The sequence below is a fragment of the Nerophis lumbriciformis genome, linkage group LG22 (genome assembly GCF_033978685.3).
Source record: "Nerophis lumbriciformis linkage group LG22, RoL_Nlum_v2.1, whole genome shotgun sequence".
Classification (NCBI taxonomy): Eukaryota; Metazoa; Chordata; class Actinopteri; order Syngnathiformes; family Syngnathidae; genus Nerophis; species Nerophis lumbriciformis.
The window spans coordinates 13581574-13608652 of record NC_084569.2 but is presented as its reverse complement, the minus strand read 5'-3'; the positions used below and the strand labels follow the sequence as shown (position 1 = coordinate 13608652).

General features: G+C 39.7%; 2 protein-coding genes across 4 annotated transcripts in view; one reads left to right on the top strand and one right to left on the bottom strand.

Annotated features, from left to right (window-relative positions):
* Positions 1-8835, bottom strand: part of proza (protein Z, vitamin K-dependent plasma glycoprotein a) — a 32962-nt gene extending 24127 nt beyond the window's left edge. Inside the window, exons 1-2 of the mRNA XM_061974212.2 lie at positions 8694-8835; positions 3250-3403 (exon numbers count right to left, since the gene is read on the bottom strand). Coding sequence (XP_061830196.1) covers positions 3250-3331 — 82 coding nt within the window. The 5' untranslated portion in view covers positions 3332-3403; positions 8694-8835. The remainder of the gene's footprint in view (positions 1-3249; positions 3404-8693) is intronic.
* Positions 1-27079, top strand: part of gpr139 (G protein-coupled receptor 139) — a 115323-nt gene that overhangs the window by 3401 nt on the left and 84843 nt on the right. The window lies entirely within an intron of this gene.

The window sequence follows — 27079 nt, the reverse complement described above, 5'->3', positions numbered from 1 at the left end:
AGGATGGCCATAGTTTGACTCTGGAACAGAGTATTTCTGTTATGTCCTGTGTGGAAAATGTCCGGTGTTAGGGATGATGTTTGATAAGAAATTATCGCGTTGGAGCCTATTACCGAATCCTCTTATCGAACCGATTCCTTATCGATTCTCTTATCGAGTCCAGATAGGTTGTTGTATATGGAAAAAAACACACAGTATTTGATTTAACAAAAGCTCACTTTTATTATATAAGAAAAAAATGTAATCTAATAAATAAAGAAATATTGACTGTTACCCCCCTAAAAAAATAAAATAAAATAAATAAATATTGACTGTTGTTACCCAAAGTATATTAAGTGGGATTTTTCAGAAAAACAAAAATATACAGTAACACAAAAACAACCTGTCTCTGTGATCACTATAGGTGTATAAATAATAATATAGTGTTAAATAAAATCAGTCCCTTGGGCACAAAACTGAAAATAATACAGCTCTCCAAAAAGTGCACTTCTGCTGCTATTTGACATAACTGTTTGTTATGATGCTTTGACATTTTTGCACTTTATTTCTTTATTAAAAGAAAATTCTATGAAGAGAAAAGTTGTTTGCAAATGTGGTTACAACGCTAAAAAGGTTACAACGCTAAAAAATGAAAAGTTAAAGCTAAAAAATGAAAAGTTAAAGCTAAAAAAAGAAATACACTTTATTGAGTTAACATTACTTCCTTATAGGGGGAAAGATGTGATGTTATGAGCTAGGGAATATAACAACTACACTACCCAGCATGCAACGGGAGTGACGAGCATGCGCGGTAGCCCCGAAAAGTGTTGTTGCATGTCGTCACGTCGGCAGCTAAGAATGAGGTTATGAGCACGTTGTGAAGGTAAACGTCAAGAACTCAGCCAACACGCCTCGTCTGCATTATTTATAATTAGACAGACAACACATATACAGTGTGATTTTGTTTTGTTTACAAGGAAAGAAAAACAAAAGTTAAAAAAGGGAGATGGGTTGTATATATATGTATGTGCTGCGGTTTCTTTAAGAACGTTGCGACAGCTGCCGTAAAGGAGGTGCGTTGCTAGCCTGGTTGCTATGTTTCCGGTTGGTCGTAAAAGTGTTGGTCATGTGTTTGTACCCTGCTCATATCTCTCAGTAAAGTTATTCATTAAATTATGCCTTTTGTTTTTAACTTTATTACACCTTGGAGCGCTTTTTCCGGTCCATTTTTTTCCTGCTTTCCCAATCTGCACATAATGACTGAGCTACGTGACGTCATTTCTTGTGATGTCTCAAAGGGCATTTCTGGTCGGGACGGGATTCGTTCCCAGGGATTCGAATAAAGAACCAACTCTTTTTCTTTACTATAGTGGTCCTGATAACGGGTACCGGTTCTCAAAAAGGGATTTGAGTCCGAGGACTCGGTTCTTTTCTTATCGAACAACCGGGAAAACCGGTTTCGAGTATCATCCCTATCCGGGGTACCAGAAAGGAGTCTAGCTTATTGTTGACTTTGAAGGTAAACCAAAATGAATCTTCCTGACGTTCGTAAACACACACACACACTAGGGTTGTCCCAATCCAGGTTTTTGCACTTCCGATCCGATACCGATATTGTTATTGCACTACCGATCCGATACCGATACTGGCCTATCCGAGCATGTATTAAAGTTTAAAGTTATTTAGTCTACTTAGTTGTCAGAATCATGTTGAAAAGGGTTTTAGTACTCTTGATAACAACTAGCCAGCTGAATTAGGGGAGTTTGAATAATACACAATGGTTGGTAACAAGAAACAGACCTGTTTATTCAAGGATAAACACAAAAAAGACAAAATTATACATGACAAACAGAAATGGCATCATTGAAACTAGGGCTGGGCGATATGGCCTTTTTTAAATATTGCGATATCTTAAGGCCATATTGCGATACACGATATATATTTCGATATTTTGCCTCAGCCTTGAATGAACACTTGATGCATATAATCACATCAGTATGATGATTCTATGTGTTTTGATTGATTGATTGAGACTTTTATTAGTAGGTTGCACAGTGAAGTACATATTCCGTACAATTGACCACTAAATGGTAACACCCGAATAAGTTTTTCAACTTGTTTAAGTCGGGGTCCACTTAAATTGATTCTTGATACAGATATATACTATCAGATATACTGTCATCATAATACAGTCATCACATGAGATAATCACATTTAATTATTTACATTATTTATAATCCGGGGTGTGGAGGGGGGCGCCGGATGTAAGTGTCAAAAAGACAGCCAAAAGAGTTTGATATGAGAATAAATCTAAAGTTAAAATATAGGGTAGAAATGCACCCATTTGCAGGAAATGTAGTCTTGATTTTCAAAATTTTCTTTCAAGGCTTGCATGTCTACATTAAAACATTCTTCTTCATACTGCATTAATATATGCTACTTTTAAACTTTCATGCAGAGAAGGAAATCACAACTAAAAAAATCACTAATTTTTTCATACGGTGTTGATGTGGAAATGTTTGCCTCGGCATTTTGATGGTGTGGACGTGTGGCACCGAATGGAGATAAGCGTCTCGACAGACGTTACAATATTTGAACAATGATGACGAAAACTGTTTTCTCTGTCGAGTCCGTGTGTCGAAAATTGTTATGCGCTTTATTTTTTTATTTGATTTTGTGCGTGGCATATAATTGCTATGCGCAGAGGACGTTTGAGCAGTGCGCAATTGCACAAGCGCGCACCTTAGAGAGAACGTTGGTCACACGGCTGCGCTAGCATCACAGCTAACGTTAGCCATGCTGCTACCTCTCTGCTGGGAGAGGACGTATACGTATGTGACGTATGTCGTGACAGTATGTGACGTGTGTAAGAAGGTGCGCTTGCTGTCTGTAAGAGGGAGACACAGGAAAGAGTGAGAAGAGCCTGTCGTGTAATGCCAGCAGCTAAAAGCAACTGCGTGAGAATCCACAGACCTGTGGATGTGTTGAAGGTGTGCTGGAAAATGCGGAACGGAAATTAGGGAGCAGCAGAAAAGTGGAATGTATTATTTAAATCGGTGCGTTGGAAAACATGGAGCAGAGTTTTTTTTTTAACTGGATCTGGATCGGCATTTTCCCATGCCTTGCCGATACGCATTTTTTGGTAAATATCGGCGGCCGATCCGATCCAAATATCGGATCGGGACATCCCTAACACACACACACTTCTGTCCGATGTGTCGTGACGCACTCATCTTGTTCCCATCTTGACCTCTGCGTCGTTCTCCTCACCTGTTTGAGGGGGGCTGCGAATGGCCGCCACAGCCCCCGCCAGCAGACACACAATAGCGGTGATTGTGGGTGAAGAGTGCATGGTAACACACACACGAGTGCAACCTGGATCTGAGTCAATTTGGTGCACAGCAGGGTTCAGGGACGTGAACTCCTAAGAAAAAATCAAACAAGATGACACAAATGACGCACAACCAGAGAAAAAACACAAAAAAAACTGGTACACTGTTGGTGTTAACGCACTTTTTGTGTCTTTTTACGCATTGAAATCAGAAAGGACGCGCATTTCCGGAAGTCCGCGATCCCTGGGACGCAGATTCTTTTTTCTCCGGGTCAAAACTCCGGTTTGCTTGTTTTTTTTTATCGATTATCGCTTTCCACCGGTGTTTTGTATATATTTGCCGAGTCAGATTTCCGTCCCCGTTTATTGCGTTTTTTTATTGGTCGACTTCAAAGTAATGATCTTTCCGGTACAATTTCTTAAAGTTTGATCCGCCAAAGGGTTAACCAATCACAAATACTGCATTTCCGGTATTAGGACTACCGGGTGTTATTGTTTTCGTCATGGCGAGCAATAAACCCACGAAGCAAAGCTGCAATGAAAAGTGGCTTCAAATGGCTCACTTATGACGATGGAAAGATGTTTTGCACGCCATGTAAACGTTGCTAATAAAAAGAAGACCTTTACGACCGGGTGCACTGATTTTCAAAGACCCAGCCTCCCCAAGCACCAAGAAACATCATGTTACTTACACCTTTCCTGCATGTCGGCTCCCAGACCGAGGAACACTTGAAATATTTTTTTTATTTTACCAGACACGTTATATATTTGCATATTTGCAAAAAAGCATCAGATCTGTATCGCCAATCCCAGCCGGAGTTTTACTCTGTATCGGATCGGAAAGAAAATCTTTGGTATTGCGCATCACTTATAGCGGCAACTCTGTGTCCCACATGGTAATCACCTAAAAAGCGGTTGACCGATCATTCAGGACAGGGGTCGGCAACCCACAATGTTGAAAGAGCCATATTCGACCAAAAATACAAAAAAATAATCTGTCTGGAGCCGCAAGAAATTAAAGGTCTTATATAAGTGTTATAATGAAGGCAACACATGATATAAGTGTCTATATTCGATATATGGCTTACTATCAAAGGCTGACGCAAATCTTCGTTGACAGAAATGCTGTATTTAAATTTTTATTCTACACATTTTTGCAACATTGGAAATCATTAGTAAAATGGAGGCTTCTCACAGGATGAGATGAGTTCTGGAAATGACTAGCTCAGAATGGCCAAAGGTATAGATGTTTGTGTCCAAGTTAAAGGAAACGGCAGATTGTCTTCTTCTAATGGATTTAGTACAATCTTTGTGAGCTGGGTAACATTTGCTGTAGTCTAGAACAACATGGCACACAGCAACACAGAAGTGCAGCCAATATAACATACAGATAATGTGTCATTAGACATGCAAATATATATTAAATACACAGAAGACATAAGTAAAGGAAATTAAATGAGCTCAAATATTACCTACAAACGAGGCATAATGCTGCAATATGTAGTTATGTTCATAATAATAGCAGTGTGTTTTAAAAAGGTGAGTAAACCTCAAAATGCTTCAAATAAATTGTATTTTAATGAACACAAATGCATTGGGGACACTGCACATTCTATTTCAAATCCAAAAAATTGGAAAAAAGTAATTTAATTTGACAATATTTGACAGAAAGTCAAGAAATATAAAACAAAAAAATAGCAGTGTTGACATGTTTTTTTTTTTTTACAAAACTCAAATGTACTGTATAAACTAAGAAAGGCTAGCAGATTCAACTTTCCTTAGAATTATTAACTATAATTATAGTTGCATAACCACGGTTTTTGATAACTGCTTCACATCTGTGACACATGGATTCGACCTACTTCTGGCACCCTGTCAACAGGTGTTGCAGCCCAGGACATTTGTACTACGTTCCACAATTCCTCTGCATTTTTTGGTTTTGCCTCATGAATAGCATTTTTTATGTCAGCCCACAAGTTTTCAATGGGATTAAGGTTCGGGGATTGTGATGGCCACGCCATTACTTGAATTCTGTTTGTCTGGAACCATGATTTTGCTCGCTTGCTGGTGTGTTTGGGGTCATTGTCTTGTTGAAACACCCATTTCAGGGGCATTTCCTCTTCAGCATACGGCAACATGACTTCTTCCAGTATTCTGATGTACTCAAACTGATCCATGATACCTGGTATGCGATAAATAGGACCAACACCATAGTACGAGAAACATCCCCATATCATGATGCTTGCACCACCATGCTTCACCGTCTTCACTGTGTACTGGGGCTTGAATTCAGTGTTTGCAGGACATCTGACCAACTTTCTATGGCCCTTAGACCCAAAAAGAACAATCTTACTCTCATCAGTCCACAAAATATTACGCCATTTATTTTTAGGCCAGTCAATGTGTTCTTTGGCAAATTGTAACCGCTTGATCATACATCTTTTTTTTTAACAATGGGACTTTGCGGGGGCTTCTTGCTGGTAGCTTGGCTTCACATAGACGTGGTCTGATTGTTCCAGTACTCACAGGCCATCTTAGATCTCTTTCATCCTCCTGGACCTGATCATTGGCTGAGCCTTTGCCATTTTGGTTATTCTCCCATCCATTCCAATAGTCTTCTTTCTTTTTCTTCCTCGCCTTTTTGGTTTTGGCTGCCATTTTAAAGCGTTTGATATCATTTTAGCTGAACAGCCTATCATTTTCTGCACTTCTTGATAGGTTTTCCCCTCTTTTATTAATTTCTTAATCAAAGAACGCTCTTCTTCTGAACAGTGTCTTGAACGACCCATTTTACTCTGTTTTCCAAGGACAAATGCACAGCCAGCATGTGCAGCGTCAGTTGCCTTGATCCTTAAATAAGGGCCACTTGTTTGACACCTTTTTTTCCCACATAATCAATGACCTCACTAATTGAACTACGTACCGGTACTGCTATTTTTTTGAACACGCCCCTTTCAGTAAATGATTCAGTTTCACAGAATCGGCAGGCATGCACGTCATGCCTGTTGGGTCTGTTGGTTTTCTATACCTTTACTAAACATTCTAGAAACCTACTTGCCGTGTAGAAGTTGAAATTCTAACAAAAACAGTGATGTATCTTGCTAGTGATGTGGGACTGCTATTATTTTAAACACAACTGTACATACGGCTTGCCTATTTAGCATGTTAGCATCGATTAGTTTGCAGTCATGGATTGACTAAATATGCCTGATAAGCACTCCAGCAAATCAATAAAATCAACAAAGCTCACCTTTTGTGTTTCACGCACAGCATAAAACGTTTGGTGGACAAAATGAGACAAAGACGGAGTGGCATAAAACACGTCTTTCTGTGGCAGCGTCGGAGAAAGTTGTACATGTAAACAAACTACGATGAGTTCAAGGATCGCTGAAATTAGTAGGACAAAACGGTGCTTGCCAAATACTCTCATCAGGGAAGCATGTTTAATATAAACAGTGGGATTTCTAACAATTAGGAAGGTTTGTGTCATGTTTGTTCTCCTACAGAAAATATATTTTTTTCTTCATCTTTTTCCATTTTCACACATTTCTGAAAGAGGTCCAGGGAGCCACAAGGGCGGCGCTAAAGAGACGCATGCGGCTGACCCCCAAATTAGGAGATGGGCTGAAACAGAAGACGGCTCTGCCAATAGTGTTACACCAAAGAATCATATCATTAAATATTCAAACAGTGTTACTGTCCAAACTGTGCATAATGTTATGTTAAATATGCATGTTAAATATAACCTCTGCCTTGTTTTTAATGAATATTTAGGCCTACTATGCTACTGTATTTTAATGTTGGTCATTATAATGGTACTTGCCAAATGTTTTCTGAGGTAGTACTTGGTGATCAACCACTGATCTACGTAGGGGTGTAACAGTACGTGTATTTGTATTGAACCGTTTCGGTACGGGGGTTTCGGTTCGGTTCGGAGGTGTACCGAACGAGTTTCCACACGGACATAATAAGTAGCGTAACACACGTTGTGTAAACAATGCACACCGAGGCACAACACACGGCATGCTAGCAGCTAACGGGCTACGATAGACTGACCATACGTCCTCTTTTCACCGGACATGTCCTTTTTTGCAGAGCTGTCAGGGCAGAGTTTCTTAAATGCCTCAAATGTCCGGCATTTTGAGTTAGGGTTGCGTGTATTTTCAATGTACGTTCAGGGTTAAGAAGGGGTTAAAAACAAAACAAATTGTGCGTGCAGCAGCATTGGTGAGGGAGGGGCAGAGACAGAGAGAGAGAGAGAGTTATGATAAACGCGCATGTGTCGCCAGGCTCTGCTTTTTATCCATAGATTTATCAGATTAAATTTTTTATTATCTACAGTAGGGGTGTCAAAAGTGTGCCCCGGAGGCCATTTGCGGCACACAGCTAATGTTTTAAAGGCCCACGGCACATTCTAAAAATACTATTAAAATAAACAAAAACATAACAAAAGTTAAAGTTAAAGTACCAATGATTGTCACACACACACTAGGTGTGGCGAAATTATTCTCTGCATTTGACCCATCACCCTTGATCACCCCCTGGGAGGTGAGGGGAGCAGTGGGCAGCAGCGGTGGCTGCGCCCGGGAATCATTTTTTGGTGATTTAACCCTCAATTCCAACCCTTGATGCTGAGTGCCAAGCAGGGAGGTAATGGGTCCCATTACCGTGACCTCTAAACCGAGGTACGTACCGAACCGAAATTTTTGTGTACCGTTACACCCCTAGATCTACGGTATCTTTATTATCTTAATCAAGATGACATTTTAGATCCGTCAGTTATTGTGGCTAATCACCAAAATGATTCCCGAGCGCGGCCACTGCTGCTGCTCACTGCTCCCCTCACCTCCCAGGGGGTGGGACAAGGGGACGGGTCAAATGCAGAGGGTAATTTTACCACACCTAGTGTGCGTGTGACTATCAGTGGTACTTTAACTTTATTCGAACATTAAAATATATTTATATTTTTCATTTTAATATTTTATATCTAAAAAAAACAATACATTCAAGACACATTTAAAAGTGCAAGTATTGTGCAAATGAATAAAATAAACAACTATGCAATCATTAAAAATATTATTATCACATGTAGTCACATTTAATACCCATATTATTTTGGTGAAACCATGTGAAAGAAATGCATGATATCAATAACTAGTGACATAAACGGTATTAATTAATTGTATTAAGGCTAGAAAGTGACTGTTATATTGACAGATTAGTAGTGGACACAGTAAACGACAATAAGACGACAGCCTATCGTTAGCTTGTTGTTGTTGTTGTTGTTGTTACACAACAACGATGGAGACGCAGTCGTAAACAAACCCAACATGCGACCAGCGAGAAAGGATAATGGCGTCAACACATTATCTTTAATACTCACCGCTTCCAACGAAATCCGGATTTGTGATCTATTGGTTCCGAAACGCGTCCAGTCCAAGAAGGTTCGGGCCCGTTAATATCCTAGCAGCTTGATGACCACATCCTGTGGTCCTTACTTTTACTGCGGTGTCATCTCTGCTGTGATGACGCACATTGGCCACCAGAGGGCGCCGTCGCACAATTTAAGCAGAGAGAAAAGGACGACGCAATCATTAAAATGTATTAACAAGTCCATTACTGTAATCACCCCACATAGACACGAGCAACAACAAGAATTATCGTGTCAAATTCGTCTGAATATTTTTAATCCTCAAACTATTGTACACTATACACAACTATAAATAAACACACATGACTAATGTGTGACTATCTTTTTATTTTTATTTTTATTTTTTTTATATACTATAGTATGGTTTAACATAATTATGAGAATGTAATTTACGAGATAAAAAGTCATAAATATTAAATATGTTATACGATATATATTTCAACTTCATATTTTCGTACATCAATTTTAATTAAATGTCTTGTATTGTTTTTCAATTAAGTAGCTAAATAAATATATTTCAAAAGAATGCTGTACTAAATTTGGCTTCAAAATAAAAAATATAATAATGAAAATAATACAAATTGCATTTTGTTTGTATTTTAAATACTAAAATTAATTAAAAATGTTAATATTACTTTAAATATTATTTCGAATTAATAGCATAATAAATTAATACATATTTAGATATATATTAGCTTTTGTATTACTTTATTATTAATCTTCGAAATTGTAAGTACATATATAAAATAATACAAAAAAGTATATATTTTTAAATAACAAGTGACAGCGCATTTGCTTTAATGTTACACAACTGTAAAAAACAAAAAAGCATTCATTTGTAGGCCCTATGTTTTAACATAATTATGAAAATCTAATTTACGAGATAAAAAATCATAAATATTAGATATATTATGCGATATATATTTCAACTTCATATTTTCGTACATACATTTTAATTAAATGTCTTGTATTGTTTTTCAATTAAATAGCTAAATAAATATATTTCAAAAGAATGCTGTACTAAATTTGGCTTCCAAATACATTTTTGAATTATGAAAATAATAAAAATGGCATTTTATTTGTATTTTAAATATTAAGATTAATAAATAATTTAAATATTACTTTAATTATGATTTTGTATTAATAGCATAATAAATTAATACATATTTAATGATATTTGTTGTATTACTTTATTAATCATCGAAATTGTAAGTACATATATAAAATAATATATAAAAGCATATCTTTTTAAATAACGAGTGACATAAGATTTGCTTTAATGTTATACAACTGTAAAAAAAAAATCATTCATTTGTAGGATAATATTAACATAATTATGAGACTCTAATTTATTATATAAAAAGTCATAAAATTAGATATATTATGCGATATATATTTCAACTTCATATTTTTGTACATAAATTTTAATAAAATGTTTTGTATTGTTTTTCAATTAAATAGCTAAATAAAAATATTTCAAAAGAATGCTGTACTAAATTTGGCTTCAAAATACATTTTTGAATAATAAAAATTGCATTTTATTTGTATTTTAAATATTAAAATTAATAAATAATTTAAATATTACTTTAAATATGATTTCGAATTAATAGCATAATAAATTAATACATATTCAATGATATTATTTGTTGTATTTATTAATCATCAAAGTTGTAAGTACATATATAAAATAATATATAGAAGTATATATTTTTAAATAACGAGTGACAGCGCATTTGCTTTGATGTTACACAAGTGTAAAAAAAAAAAATCATCATTCTTTTGTAGGATAATATTGCGTAGTAAAAAAAAAATATCCCCATGGTTTAACATAATTATGAGACTCTAATTTACGAGATAAAAAGTCATAAATATTAGATATGTTATGCAATATATATTTCAACTTCATATTTTCGTATACATTTTAACCAAATGTTTTGTATTGTTTTTCAATTAAATAGCTAAATAAATATATTTCAAAAGAATGCAATACTAAATTTGCCTTCAAAATACATTTTTGAATAAAGAAAAAAAACCGTTGTATTTGTATTTTAAATATTACAATTAATAAAAAAAATTAATATTACTTTAAATATTATTTCGAATTAATTGCATAATAAATTAATACATATTTAATGATATTATTTGTTGTATTACTTTATTATTAATCATCGAAATTGTAAGTACATATATAAAATAATATATAAAAGTATATATTTTTAAATGAGTGACAGCGCATTTGCTTTAATGTTACAGAACTTTAAAAATAAAATTTAAAAAAACATTCATCCATCCATCCATCCATTTTCTACCGCTTGTCCTGTTCGAGGTCGCGGGGCATTCATTTGTAGGATAATATTGCGTAGTAAAAAACATATCCCCATGGTTTAACATAATTATGAAAATCTAATTTTACGAGATAAAAACTCATAAATATTAGATATATTATGCGATATATATTTCAACTTCATATTTTCGTACATGAATTTGTATTAAATGTTTTGTATTGTTTTTCAATTAAATAGCTAAATAAATATATTTCAAAAGAATGCTATACTAAATATGGCTTCCAAATACATTTTTCATTTTAAATTGGCATTTTATTTATATTTTAAATATTAAAATGAATAAATAATTTAAATATGATTTCGAATTAATAGCATAATAAATGAATACATATTTAATGATGTTATTTGTTGTATTACTTTATTATTAATCATCGAAATTGTCATATATAAAATAATATATAGAAGTATATATTTTTAAACGAGTGAAAGCGCATTTGCTTTAATGTTACACAACTGTAAAAAAAAAAAAAAAAAGAGTCATTATTCATTTGTAGGATGATATTGCGTAGTAAAAAAAATAATTCTACAAATATCCATCCATCCATCCATCCATCCATCCATCTTCTTCCGCTTATCCGAGGTCGGGTCGGGGGGGCAGCAGCCTAAGCAGGGAAGCCCAGACTTCCCTCTCCCCAGCCACTTTGTCCAGCTCTTCCTGTGGGACCCCGAGGCGTTCCCAGGCCAGCCGGGAGACATAGTCTTCCCAACGTGTCCTGGGTCTTCCCTGCGGCCTCCTACCGGTTGGACGTGCCCTAAACACCTCCCTAGGGAGGCGTTCGGGTGGCATCCTGACCAGATGCCCGAACCACCTCATCTGGCTCCTCTCGATGTGGAGGAGCAGCGGCTTTACTTTGAGCTCCTCCCAGATGGCAGAGCTTCTCACCCTATCTCTAAGGGAGAGCCCCGCCACCCGGCGGAGGAAACTCATTTCGGCCGCTTGTACCCGTGATCTTGTCCTTTCGGTCATAACCCAAAGCTCATGACCATAGGTGAGGATGGGAACGTAGATCGACCGGTAAATTGAGAGCTTTGCCTTCCGGCTCAGCTCCTTCTTCACCACAACGGATCGATACAGCGTCCGCATTACTGAAGACGCCGCACCGATCCGCCTGTCGATCTCATGATCCACTCTTCCCCCACTCGTGAACAAGACTCCGAGGTACTTGAACTCCTCCACTTGGGGCAAGATCCCCTCCCCAACCCGGAGATGGCACTCCACCCTTTTCCGGGCGAGAACCATGGACTCGGACTTGGAGGTGCTGATTCTCATCCCAGTCGCTTCACACTCGGCTGCGAACCGATCCAGTGAGAGCTGAAGATCCTGGCCAGATGAAGCCATCAGGACCACATCATCTGCAAAAAGCAGAGACCTAATCCTGCAGCCACCAAACCAGATCCCCTCAACGCCTTGACTGCGCCTAGAAATTCTGTCCATAAAAGTTATGAACAGAATCGGTGACAAAGGGCAGCCTTGGCAGAGTCCAACCCTCACTGGAAACGTGTCCGACTTACTGCCGGCAATGCGGACCAAGCTCTGGCACTGAGCATGCAGGGAGCGGACTGCCACAATCAGACAGTCCGATACCCCATACTCTCTGAGCACTCCCCACAGGACTTCCCGAAGGACACGGTCGAATGCCTTCTCCAAGTCCACAAAACACATGTAGACTGGTTGGGCAAACTCCCATGCACCCTCAAGGACCCTGCCGAGAGTATAGAGCTGGTCCACAGTTCCACGACCAGGACGAAAACCACACTGTTCCTCCTGAATACGAGGTTCGACTATCCGGCGTAGCCTCCTCTCCAGTACACCTGAATAGACCTTACCAGGAAGGCTGAGGAGTGTGATCCCACGATAGTTAGAACACACCCTCCGGTTCCCCTTCTTAAAGAGAGGAACCACCACCCCGGTCTGCCAATCCATAGGCACCGCCCCCGATGTCCACGCGATGCTGCAGAGTCTTGTCAACCAAGACAGCCCCACAGCATCCAGAGCCTTAAGGAACTCCGGGCGGATCTCATCTACCCCTGGGGCCTTGCCACCGAGGAGCTTTTTAACTACCTCAGCAACATCAGCCCCAGAAATAGGAGAGCCCACCACAGACTCCCCAGGCACTGCTTCCTCAGAGGAAGACGTGTTGGTGGGATTGAGGAGGTCTTCGAAGTATTCCCTCCACCGATCCACAACATCCGCAGTCGAGGTCAGCAGAACACCATCCTCGCCATACACGGCGTTGATAGTGCACTGCTTCCCCTTCCTGAGGCGGCGGATGGTGGTCCAGAATTGCTTCGAAGCCGTCCGGAAGTCGTTTTCCATGGCTTCCCCGAACTCCTCCCATGTCCGAGTTTTTGCCTCTGCGACCGCTGAAGCCGCACACCGCTTGGCCTGTCGGTACCTGTCCGCTGCCTCAGGAGTCCTATGAGCCAAAAGAACCCAATAGGACTCCTTCTTCAGCTTGACGGCATCCCTCACCGCCGGTGTCCACCAACGGGTTCTAGGATTACCGCCACGACAAGCACCAACTACCTTGCGGCCACAGCTCCAATCAGCCGCCTCGACAATAGAGGCGCGGAACATGGTCCATTCGGACTCAATGTCCAGCACCTCCCTCGTGACATGTTCAAAGTTTTTCCGGAGGTGGGAATTGAAACTCTCTCTGACAGGGGAGACTGCCAGTCGTTCCCAGCAAACCCTCACAATGCGTTTGGGCCTGCCAGGTCTGTCCGGCATCCTCCCCCACCATCGCAGCCAACTCACCACCAGGTGGTGATCGGTAGAAAGCTCCGCCCCTCTCTTCACCCGAGTGTCCAAAACATGAGGCCGCAAATCCGATGACACAACTACAAAGTCGATCATGGAACTGCGGCCTAGGGTGTCCTGGTGCCAAGTGCACATATGGACACCCTTATGTTTGAACATGGTGTTCGTTATGGACAATCCGTGACGGGCACAAAAGTCCAATAACAAAACACCGCTCGGGTTCAGATCCGGGCAGCCATTCTTCCCAATCACGCCTCTCCAGGTTTCACTGTCGTTGCCAACATGAGCATTGAAGTCCCCCAGTAGAACGAGGGAATCACCCGGGGGAGCACTCTCAAGTACTCCCTCGAGTGAATCCAAAAAGGGTGGGTACTCTGAGCTGCGGTTTGGCGCGTAAGCGCAAACCACAGTCAGGACCCGTTCCCCTACCCGAAGGCGGAGGGAAGCTACCCTCTCGTCCACCGGGTTGAACTCCAACGTACAGGCTCTGAGCCGGGGGGGAAACAAGAATTACCACCCCAGCTCGTCGCCCCGGCAACGCCAGAGTGGAAGAGAGTCCAGCCCCTCTCGAGAGAACTGGTTCCAGAGCCCTTGCTGTGCGTCGAAGTGAGTCCGACTATATCTAGCCGGAACTTCTCCACCTCGCGCACTAGCTCAGTCTCCTTCCCCCCCCAGCGAGGTGACGTTCCACGTCCCAAGAGCTAGCTTCTGTAGCCGAGGATCGGACCGCCAAGTGCCCTGCCTTCGGCTGCCGCCCAGCTCACATTGCACCCAACCTCTATGACCCCTGCTATGGGTGGGTAGCCCATTGGAGGGGGGACCCACGTTGTCTCTTCGGGCTGTGCCCGGCCGGGCCCCATGGGGACAGGCCCGGCCACCAGGCGCTCGCCATTGTGCCCCACCTCCGGGCCTGGCTCCAGAGGGGGGCCCCGGTGACCCGCGTCCGGGCGAGGGAAATCTGGGTCCTTGTTTTTTATATTTCATAGAGGTATTCTACAAATATCACATCTTTAATGCAAAAAGATGTTCACAATGTACATAATCACTATACATGGTATGATAATGATATAATAATAAATACCAACAGCTGTTATACCTGCTAGTACCACATCGTGTCGCTAGAGAGCAATAAAGAGCCACATGCAACACAAGCTTTAATTATAAGCCATTAACCTCTATCGTTGTTTTTCCTCAAACATTTACAGCAATCCTAATACATCTTTTAATCTTTACATAAAATATCGCTATTTTTGGCACCCTGCTTTAAGATTGAACATGAAAATAGTAAAACAGAGGGGTGTAACTGTGAAATAAGATAATTATATGAACATACGCTCTAATGGGTGCACTTGATCAACATATTCAATAATATTATTTTTTGCATTACTTTATTTAGTTTTTATTAATCATAGAAATGTTTAAGTACACATATAAATTTATACATAAAAGTATATATTTTTAAATAACGAGTGACAGCGCATTTGTTTCAATGTTACACAACTGTAAAAAAATAATAATTTGTAGGATAATATTGCGTAGTAAAAAAAAATTAGACAAATATCTCATCTTTAATGCAAAAAGATGGTCACAATGTACATAATCACTATACATGGTATGATAATGATATAATTATAAATACCAACAGCTGTTATACCTTCTAGTACCACATCATGTCGCTAGAGAGCAATAAAGAGCCACCTTTGCATGCAACTAGAGATGCGCAGATAGGCAATTATTTCATCCGCAACCGCATCACAAAAGTTGTCAACCATCCGCCATTCACCCGAACTAACATTTAATCAAAACCGCACCCGCCCGCCATCCGCCACCCGCCCGTTGTTATATATCTAATATAGACGATGCAAGGCATTAGTGAGGTTATAAAGCTTTTGCCTGTTAAAGAAAGGAGACTGATCCAATGCAGCAGAGACATTCAATGCGTGCCACGCTGTCACGGCCCAGACGCACATCAGTGCGCAATCATCTGGGAGCCGCGCTGAGCGCACCTCCAAGCGCGCTCGCGCCACTCAAACTGCTGCAGGCAGCTGCGTTCTATCTTGTTTTAACATCCTGTGGCACTCTTCTGGGATCACGGCGGACGAAACTGCTCATGCTCAGGGTGTTTGTGGAGGTTCGGGGTTTTGCACAAATGTGATGCACCATGTTAGATGTCCCGGTTTTGTGACTGTCGTAGACATAAACAGCGTCGCAGCTCTTGCAAATCATGTAGCCAGCATTACTATCATCCTGATTTACAACCTCATAAAAACGAGTCCACACTGAACTTTTCTGGCCTTTTTTCCCCTGGTCTTTAGTATTCCCTTTTTTAGTTTGTCGTGTACCACGTTTGCTGCCGGCGTTGCCATCTCTTTTTTTTTTTCTTCTTCTGTTGTGGCATGCTGCAGGTGCCTGCTCGTTTTTCGTATGTGGGTAACAACATTTAACTATGTATATATATTTCCGAATTGGTTTAACTGCCACCCGCCTGAATCTATTTAAAATCTAATTTTTTTTAATTTCAACCGCCCGACCCGACCCGCGGATAAAATCTAATTTTTTTTTATTTCAACCGCCCGACCCGCGGTTGTGTCCGCAAACCGCGCATCTCTACATGCAACGCAAACTTCAATTATAAGCCATTAACCTCTATCGTCGTTTTGTTTAGCAATACTAATATGTATTTTAATCTTTACATAAAACATCGCTATTTTTTGGCACCCTGCTTTAAAGATTGAACATGAAAACAGTAAAACAGAGGGGTGAAACTGTGAAAGATCATTTTATGAACATGCACTCTAATGGGTGCACTTGATCAACATATTCAATAATATTATTTTGTTGTTTTACTTTATTCAGTTTTTATTAATCATAGAAATTGTAAGTACACATATAATTTAATATATAAAAGTACATATTTTTAAATAACGAGTCACTGCGCATTTGTTTCAATGTTACACAACTGTAAAAGAAAATCATAATTAATTTGTAGGATAATATTGCGTATTTAACAGAAAATTAAACAAATATCTCATCTTTAATGCAAAAATATGGTCACAATGTACATAATCACTATACATGGTATGATGATATAATTATAAATACCAACAGCTGTTATACCTGCTAGTACCACATCGTGTCGTTAGAGAGCAATAAAGAGCCACCTTAGCATGCAACACAAACTTTAATTATAAGCCATGAACCTTTATTGTCGTTTTTCCTCAAACAGTTTTAGCAATACAAAAAAATATTTTAATCGTTAAATAAAATATCGCTATTTTTGGCACCCTGCTTTAAGATTGAACATGAAAACGGTTAAACATAGGAGTGTAATTGTGAAAGAAGATCATTATATAAATGCACTTGATCAAACAAAACGACCACATCATCAAACAGCACAAAAAAACTAACAAAAATGTAAGATCGGATTGACTAAAAAAATATATAAATGATTTTTAGGTAATAAAGAATATCACCCTAATTCTGCTGCAGGAGCAAAGCTCGGGTGGTTAGCATGTCCGTTAGCATCTTGTTATTTATATTTTGGAGCAGCTGGACTGTCCCAGTGAGACTCGCTGAGCTGGGTCAAGAAACGTAAACAAAACCTGCTTTCTCAGCGGAGCTGCATTTGGAGGTGCAAATGAACGCTACGTGCTAATTTCCCCAGCGATGGCGCTGACATCCAGAGGCACGTATTTCATACGATGACCGCACATATTCTTTCTCTTCATTATTTTTCTTCTTCCCCCACCTCCCGGTTATGTTTTATTCACATCTTATATTGTCTTCCTCACACAGTCATTATTCTTATGTAGAGCTTGCTCTAAATTGCAGTCGAGGAAAAAAAGGAAGCGACCTCGCTGACCCAATTTCCTTAGGGTGTGTTATTTACTTTTTGGTTGGCTAAACAAATATCTCATCTAAAATTCATGAATGACAACCTATGATGGACATTACAACGCTCTTTGAATTATTCTCCTTCACTTCTAGATCATTTGTTTCGATTTTGATGTATTCAATACGCAATGTAATGATATTAGCAGAGCTTTGAAAGGCTTTATGCAAGAGTATTGAGAGGCTAAAAAGACATCAAAGTCAAAGCTACCTGTTAACATTTTCTGTTAGCACTTGCCACTTTGTCATAATTTGTCGGTTAACTTTGTCGGTTAACTTCCTGTTAGTGTACCAATATTTTGGTACCGGTACCAAAATTATTTCGATACTTTTTCGGTACTTTTCTAAATAAAGGGGACCACAAAAAATGGCATTATTGGCTTTATTTTAACAAAAAAATCTTACAGTACATTAAAAATATGTTTCTTATTGCAAGTTTGTCCATAAATAAAATAGTGAACATACAAGAGAACAAACAAAGGCTCCTAATTTAGCTGCTGACATATGCAGTAACATATTGTGTCATTTTCCATTCTATTATTTTGTCAACATTATTAAGGACAAGTGGTAGAAAATGGATTATTAATCTACTTGTTAATTTACTGTTAATATCTGTTTACGTTCTCTCAACATGTTCTAGCTGCACTTCTGTTAAAATGTAATAATCACTTATTCTTCTATTGTTTGGATACTTTACATTAGTTTTGGATGATACCACAAATTTAGGCATCAATCCGATACCAAGTAGTTATACATTGGTCATATTCAAAGTCCTCATGTGTCCAGGGACGTATTTCCTGAGTTTATAAACATAATATACATTAAAAAAAAAAACGAAAGAAGATGTTGTGATGGCAAAAAATATCGACGTAATCGTAGTAGTATCTCTCCTGTACTTGGTATCATTACAGTGGATGTCAGGTGTAGATCCACCAATGGCGTTTGTTTACATTTTGACGCCGGTGAGCTACGGTGTGTAGTGAAGCATTTTAAGTTAAAAAAGTACCAATGATTGTCACACACACACTAGGTGTGGTGAAATGTGTCTTCTGCATTTAACCCATCCCCTTGTTCACCCCCTTTGAGGTGAGGGGAGCAGTGAGCAGCAGCGGTGCTGCGCCCGGGAATCATTTTTGGTGATTTAACGCCCAATTCCAACCCTTGATGCTGAGTGGGAGGTAATGGGTCCCATTTTTATAGTCTTTGGTATGACTCGGCCGGGGTTTGAACTCACGACCTACCGATCTCTGGGTGGACACTCTACCCACTAGGCCACTGAGTAGGTCAGTTAGCTATTCCTCGTCCTGCAGGGATGATACTTGTAAGAAACGTACTTTATTTGTCGCCATGGAGGCGAGGATTAGTGATTTAGAAGTAGCTAAAACACTGCAGACTGGGGATGGACGTTAGCCGCTAACTCGCTAGCCATGTTTTAAAGCACCTCTTCCTGAGGGCGTTTCAGTGTTATAACTTCACCTTTATCGTTAGTTTTTAAGCCAAAATGCGTCCGTTCTCCCTTTTCTGTCTACACACTGTGTCGGCTTGTAAGTACTCTGTGATTGTGCGCTGCCGAACATGCTCGTCTGCTCGTAAACCAGCAATTCAAGACGTGACGACAAACAGGGGTGCGGGGGGTTTTGGACCGGTACTTTTCAGAGGCGGTACAGTACCGAAAATGATTCATTAGTATTGCGGTACTATACTAATACCGGTATACCGTACAACCCTACTTGTTAGTTAACAGGGGTTAACCTATTTTTATTCTTGAATGGCTCTTACGATTGAATAAATGTTGCCTAAAACGGTACAGCGAGGAAAGGCTTTATGAAATAGTATTGAGAGGCTAAAAAGACATCTAAATCAAAGCTAACTGCTGACATTGACTGTTAGCACTTGCCACTGTTGTCATTATTTGTCGGTTAACTTTGTCAGTTTACTTCATCATGTAAGTGTTGTGATTGTGAGTATGAATAGACAGGGAATTCTAGGCTAACTGCTAATGTTAGCAAGCTAGCTTTAGCCGCTGACTGCCAGAATTGATTGATTGATTGATTGAAACTTTTATTAGTAGATTGCACAGTACAGTACATATTCCGTACAATTGACCACTAAATGGTAACACCCGAATAATTTTTTCAACTTGTATCAACCATGTATCAATTCATGGTACAAATATATACTATCAGCATAATACAGTCATCACACAAGTTAATCATCAGAGTATATACATTGAATTATTTACATTATTTACAATCCGATGGTGGGACGAGGAGGGGGGGTTGGGTTTGGTTGATATCAGCACTTCAGTCATCAACAATTATATCATCAGAGAAATGCACATTGAAACAGTGTAGGTCTGACTTGGTAGGATATGTACAGCGAGCAGAGAACATAAGAACAAGTATATATCCCAGAGGTGTGGACTCGAGTCACATGACTTGGACTCGAGTCATGAATTTGATGACTTTAGACTCGACTTGACAAAATGTAAAGAGACTTGCAACTTGACTTAGACTTTAACATCAATGACTTGTGACTTCACTTGGACTTGAGCCTTTTGACTTGACATGACTTGACATGACTTGCCACTTTCCCCAAAATCCAAAGCTTAAAAAGTTATTTGGGAGCGCTCCGTATCTTTCATTTTCTTCGTCTGTCTATCAGCGTGTTGTTCCTGTCAGCTGGTGTGCTGTCAGCGTGTGTGCTGTCAGTACAACAGCCAATCAAATTAGATCTACGTTGTTTTCATCACACAGCATTCATCCAATCAAATTGAAGGAGAACCAATGAAGAAGAGTTGTCCAACAACGTGCCAGTGATAAACAATTATGCCAAAGTTGGTTTCGTTCGGGTATAAAAACTACGACTTGGTCAACAAAAAACGAATTGCCGTATGCAAATTACGCAGTTCGAATATTACAGACGGAGACGCAACAACTTCCAACTTCGTTCGACATTTGAAGTTGCACAAAGAAGGGTAAGTTTTGAATGTAAGATAACGTTTATTGGCTAAGTAACGTGACTTTTATTTGCTGTGTAGTTAAATCAGTGAGGCTACAAACTCACTGCTAACATTATAACCATAGACATCTTATAAGTAGACGCAGCATAGAGCGCTACTGCCTACTGGCGCAGACGAGGCGCGGGGCCGCCATCTTGGAGTGGTGATCCGCTCCACTCAGTGCAATTAATTTGGCAGGAGCAATGAACTGTCAGCGCATTTCATTCATTTTACCTCACTGAATACCACTGATTTTCACGCGCTTTTTTGTCATACGTGTAGCTATGATAACAGACACATGTTTTGGCGTGTTTTATTATTCATAGTTTGCTTAACAGTAATAGAATATTCTTATACGCTATAAGTGACCAGACGTCCGAGATCAAAACTGGGAATATAATCCCAGAGAAGGGGGAAAAAAACGGTCAGCTATTTTTAAATTGAAGAAACAATATGATTAGGTTATATATACATATGCGTGAATCCTACATAAACAATGTATGAATACATTAGATATCTATATATCTTAGGGACCTATAGACTGTATCTCTGTTGCTTCAGCAGCAGAGAGTTTATTCTGTCTTGACACTTTGTATTGATATTTTCTATTACATTCTTCCCTTAAATGATCATGTTTGCAGTGATTGTTTTATATGTATTATTTTATGTAAGTCGCTTTGGATAAAAGCGTCTGCCAAATACTTAAACATATATAAACACCTGAAAGTCTTCATATCAGCTAAAACCACCAATCTGTTTCACTGGATTCAGAATAAAACCAAATTCTGTTTTACCCAACAATGTTAGTATTTGAATATTGTTACTTGAAGACTTATTCCTGGTTACAATTATACTGTTAAGAAAGTATTGTCTTATACTTTGCCTAAAATGAGAATGCATCATAATCAGTGGCGGCTGGTGAATTTTGTTTTAGGTGGGGCTGAAAGTTTGTAAACCAAACCCCTGTAGGGGTGTCATCTTCCCCCAGAATATTTATTTGTGATTTTCACATACAAATATTGAAGATCTTTGCTCCTTCTCAACTCTGTGGTAATATTATTTTCATAAAATACAACCAATAGTACGTTAATGTTAAATCTTACTTGTGAAAAGTAATCCCCCGATTCCTATTTTCAACAGTCCGCTCATTTGAGCAGGAAAACGCTGAACACCAGCCCGGCATCTTTGTTTTCTACCTTTCAACTGTCAGTTCAGGCTGCTCGCCGGCTCCTCATCAGCACTTCAAGATGGCGGCCAAATTGCTCACGTCACAGCAACCAATGCTGCGTCTACTTATAAGATGTCTATGGTTATAACGTCATTGCAAACACTGCAATATGTTGCGTCCACTGCAGTTTGCTACCTTATTCATACTTTTTGTCAAGTGATTTTTTTTTCAAGCAGGGTTGCATGAGGTACCTATACATAACGTTACGTTAGTCAATGTATCACACACAGTAACATTACGTTAGTCAATGTATCACACACAGTAAGGTAACGTTAGACGGCGGTCAGCAGCACCGCGTATTTTAGCCACCTACAAAAAGACAAACATAGTCAAATAAAGGTCAGTTAAAATGTATACTATATTAAGAATATGTGTACATATTGCATAGGGCCCTGACATTTAAAAAGTACAACTCTGTTCATTGTTATGTTCATGTATTTGTTATGTTTTTCATGTGTACGCACACATCAACACACATACAGTATGAGATGAGATCAATGAGATAAGGTAAGAACAGGATAGAAACTGCTGTGGAACTAGTTACAATGCAATATGCCATGGAAATACAATGTTAACACTTTTGTGCAAATAAGTACAGTTGCACTTGTTTTTTTCAAATGTGTTTATTCTGTAAAGGAATGAGTTACATGTTTAAAATGACTGGTTAATAGTGCTATTTTGAAGTGCAATGTCAGCACTATCTTTTTCCCTGCAATTTCAAATGCACTTGTTTTAATAAATAAATACAGCGTTTTAAAGGCATACACAATCTGTGTAAATATATTAGTCTGTGGTTAAACGACTTGAAAGGACTCGAAACTCAAAATGCAGGACTTGGGACTTGACTTGAGACTTTCCAGTCTTGACTTTGGACTTGACTCGGACTTGCCCTGTCTTGACTCGGGACTTGACTCGAGACTTGAGGGCAAAGACTTGAGACTTACTTGTGACTTGCAAAGCAATGACTTGGTCCCACCTCTGATATATCCACCATATATCCACCAGAGCCTGAGTAGAGCCCCCGTTGGTTAACGGTGGTTAACTTATTTTAACTCTTTAAAGACCTACTGAAATGTGATTTTCTTATTTAAACGGGGATAGCAGGTCCATTCTATGTGTCATACTTGATCATTTCGCGATATTGCCATATTTTTGCTGAAAGGATTTAGTAGAGAACATCGACGATAAAGTTCGAAACTTTTGGTCGCTGATAAAAAAGCCTTGCCTTTACCGGAAGTAGCAGACGAGTAGCGTGACGTCACAGGTTGTGGAGCTCCTCACATCTGCACATTGTTTACAATCATGGCCACCAGCAGCGAGAGCGATTCGGACCGAGAAAGCGACGATTTCCCCATTAATTTGAGCGAGGATGAAAGATTCGTGGATGAGGAAAGTGAGAGTGAAGGACTAGAGGGCAGTGGGAGCGATTCAGATCGGGAAGATGCTGTGAGAGGCGGGTGGGACCTGATATTCAGCTGGGAATGACTAAAACAGTAAATAAACACAAGACATATATATACTCTATTAGCCCCAACACAACCAGGCTGATATTTAATATGCCACAAATTAATCCCGCATAACAAACACCTCCCCCCTCCCGTCCATATAACCCGCCAATACAACTCAAACACCTGCACAACACACTCAATCCCACAGCCCAAAGTACCGTTCACCTCCCCAAAGTTCATACAGCACATATATTTCCCCAAAGTCCCCAAAGTTACGTACGTGACATGCACATAGCGGCACGCACGTACGGGCAAGCGATCAAATGTTTGGAAGCCGCAGCTGCATGCGTACTCACGGCACCGCGTCTGCACATCCAACTCAAAGTCCTCCTGGTAAGAGTCTCTGTTGTCCCAGTTCTCCACAGGCCAATGGTAAAGCTTGACTGTCATCTTCCGGGAATGTAAACAATGAAACACCGGGTGTGTTATCCGCCACAACAGTCAGGGGGTGTATTCTACGGCGGGGGTGCGTTATCCGGCACAACACCTGCCGCAATGCACCGCTTCCCACCTACAGCTTTCTTCTTTGCTGTCTCCATTGTTCATTGAACAAATTGCAAAAGATTCACCAACACAGATGTCCAGAATAGTGTGGAATTTTGCGATGAAAACAGTCGACTTAATAGCTGGCCACCATGCTGTCCCAAAATGCCCTCTACAATCCGTGAGGTCACGCGCAGGCGTCATCATACTGAGACGTTTTCAGCAGGATATTTCGCGCGAAATTTAAAATTGCACTTTAGTAAGCTAACCCGGCCGTATTGGCATGTGTTGCAATGTTAAGATTTCATCATTGATATATAAACTATCAGACTGCGTGGTCGGTCGTAGTGGGTTTCAGTAGGCCTTTAATGGCCATTATATGATTGATGAAATGTTGCCTATGATCGGGCACAGCTAGGATAGGCTCTATGAAAGAGTATTACGAGTATTTTGAGGCTAAAATCACACCAAAGTCAAACTTAACTGCTAATGTTAGCTGCTAGTGCCTGCACAGGTTTAAGTATAGTTTTAAAATATTTATTGAAGAGTAAAAATAAGTAAATGGCTCGTGCTAGCAGCTAATCTTAACGGTTTGCCTGGATTTCATTAGATTGACCATTTTCTCAAAACTAATTGCTTGACTTTGTGTCCTCTTTTGCGGGGCTGTCTTAAATGCCTCAAATGTCCGGCATTTTGAGTTAGGGTTGCGTCTATTTTCAATGTACGTTCAGGGGGGTTAAGAAGGGGTTAAAAACAAAACAAATTGTGAGCGCCAGCAGCATTCGTGAGGGAGGGGCAGAGACAGAGACAGAGAGAGAGCGAGAGAGTTATGATAAACGCGCATGCGTCGCCAGGCTCTGCCTTTTATCCATAGATTATTCAGATTTAATTTTTTATTATCTATAGCAGGGGTGTCAAAAGTGTGCCCCGGAGGCCATTTGCGGCCCACAGCTAATGTTTTAAAGGCCCACAGCACATTCTAAAAATACTATTAAAATAAACAAAAACATAACAAAAGTGAAATAAAAAAAGCTTAAAGGTGAAATGTAATTTAGAAAAAGTTGCAATGTTGACTAATTAAAACAAAGCTGTTTTTTTTTTTTTTTCAAACTGTCATTGCTCAAAACATAATATTGAATCAAAATCAATGTTATTATGAATTATTGACCTATCCAAGGTTATGATTACTTCACATCAAATATTCCACTTTGAAAAATACTTTTGGTGGAAGATTTTGCATATTTTGTGTGTTTGCCATTAAAAACATAATTTTGTTTGACAAAAAAGGGCGGAAAACAAACAAAAAAACAACATAAAAAAAACTAAGACATTTTGAAATGAGGAATAGATCTGAAGTTGATGTAGACTCCAGGGATTTAAGCGTTAAATATAAAATGTATGTATGCCCTGGCACACCATTATCATCATTTCATGACCCAAGCCAGGGGCGCCGAAAAGGGGGGGTAAAGGAAACGGATTCTAGGGGCCCATGATGGAGGGGGGCCCAGAGAGGCCCCTAATGATGATGAAATTATAATACAGAAAAAATAATGACACTGTGTTGGGGGCCCTGTAAAGATTATTTTCATGGGGCCCAATATCCCTAGCGGCGCCCCTGCCCAAGCAAAACACTTTCTACACTTTTATACTGAAATAAATACACCTACAACTTATTACATAAAAACATAGAAGAAACTACCAGCATCGATAAAGTTCAGATTAGGGATGTCCGATAATGGCTTTTTGCCGATATTCCGATATTGTCCAACTCTTTAATTACCGATACCGATATCAACCGATATATACAGTCGTGGAATCAACACATTATTATGCCTAATTTGGACAACCAGGTATGGTGAAGATAAGGTACTTTAAAAAAAAATTAATAAGATAAATAAATTAAAAACATTTTCTTGAATAAAAAAGAAAGTAAAACAACATAAAAACAGGTTACATAGAAACTAGTAATTAATGAAAATTAGTAAAATTAACTGTTAAAGGTTAGTACTATTAGTGGACCAGCAGCACGCACAATCATGTGTGCTTACGGACTGTATCCCTTGCAGACTGTATTGATATATATTGATATATAATGTAGGAACCAGAATATTAATAACAGAAAGAAACAACCCTTTTGTGTGAATGAGTGTGAATGGGGGAGGGAGGTTTTTTGGGTTGGTGCACTAATTGTGAGTGTATCTTGTGTTTTTTATGTTGATTTAATAAAAAAAAAAAAAAAAAATATTGGCCCGAAAAAGGGTGGAGTGCCATCTCCGGGTTGGGGAGGAGATCTTGCCCCAAGTGGAGGACTTCAAGTACCTCGGAGTCTTGTTCACGAGTGAGGGAAGAGTGGATCGTGAGATCGACAGGCGGGTCGGTGCGGCGTCTTCAGTAATGCGGACGCTGTATCGATCCGTTGTGGTGAAGAAGGAGCTGAGCCGGAAGGCAAAGCTCTCAATTTACCGGTCGATCTACGTTCCCATCCTCACCTATGGTCATGAGCTTTGGGTTATGACCGAAAGGACAAGATCACGGGTACAAGCGGCCGAAATGAGTTTCCTCCGCCGGGTGGCGGGGCTCTCCCTTAGAGATAGGGTGAGAAGCTCTGCCATCCGGGGGGAGCTCAAAGTAAAGTCGCTGCTCCTCCACATCGAGAGGAGCCAGATGAGGTGGTTCGGGCATCTGGTCAGGATGCCACCCAAATGCCTCCCTAGGGAGGTGTTTAGGGCACGTCCGGCCGGTAGGAGGCCACAGGGAAGACCCAGGACACGTTGGGAAGACTATGTCTCCCGGCTGGCATGGGAACACCTCGGGGTCCCACAGGAAGAGCTGGACGAAGTGGCTGGGGAGAGGGAAGTCTGGGCTTCCCTGCTTAGGCTGCTGCCCCCGCGACCCGACCTCGGATAAGCGGAAGAAGATGGATGGATGGAGATGGATGGAAAAAAATAAAATAAAATAAACGATACTGATAAAAAAAATCAATACCGATATTTTCCGATATTACATTTTAACGCATTTATCGGCCGATATCGGCAGGCCGATATTATCAGACATCTCTAGTTCAGATCCATGAAGGAAAGAAGAAAGCGAATGAATGTTTATAACTGAATACATTTACATA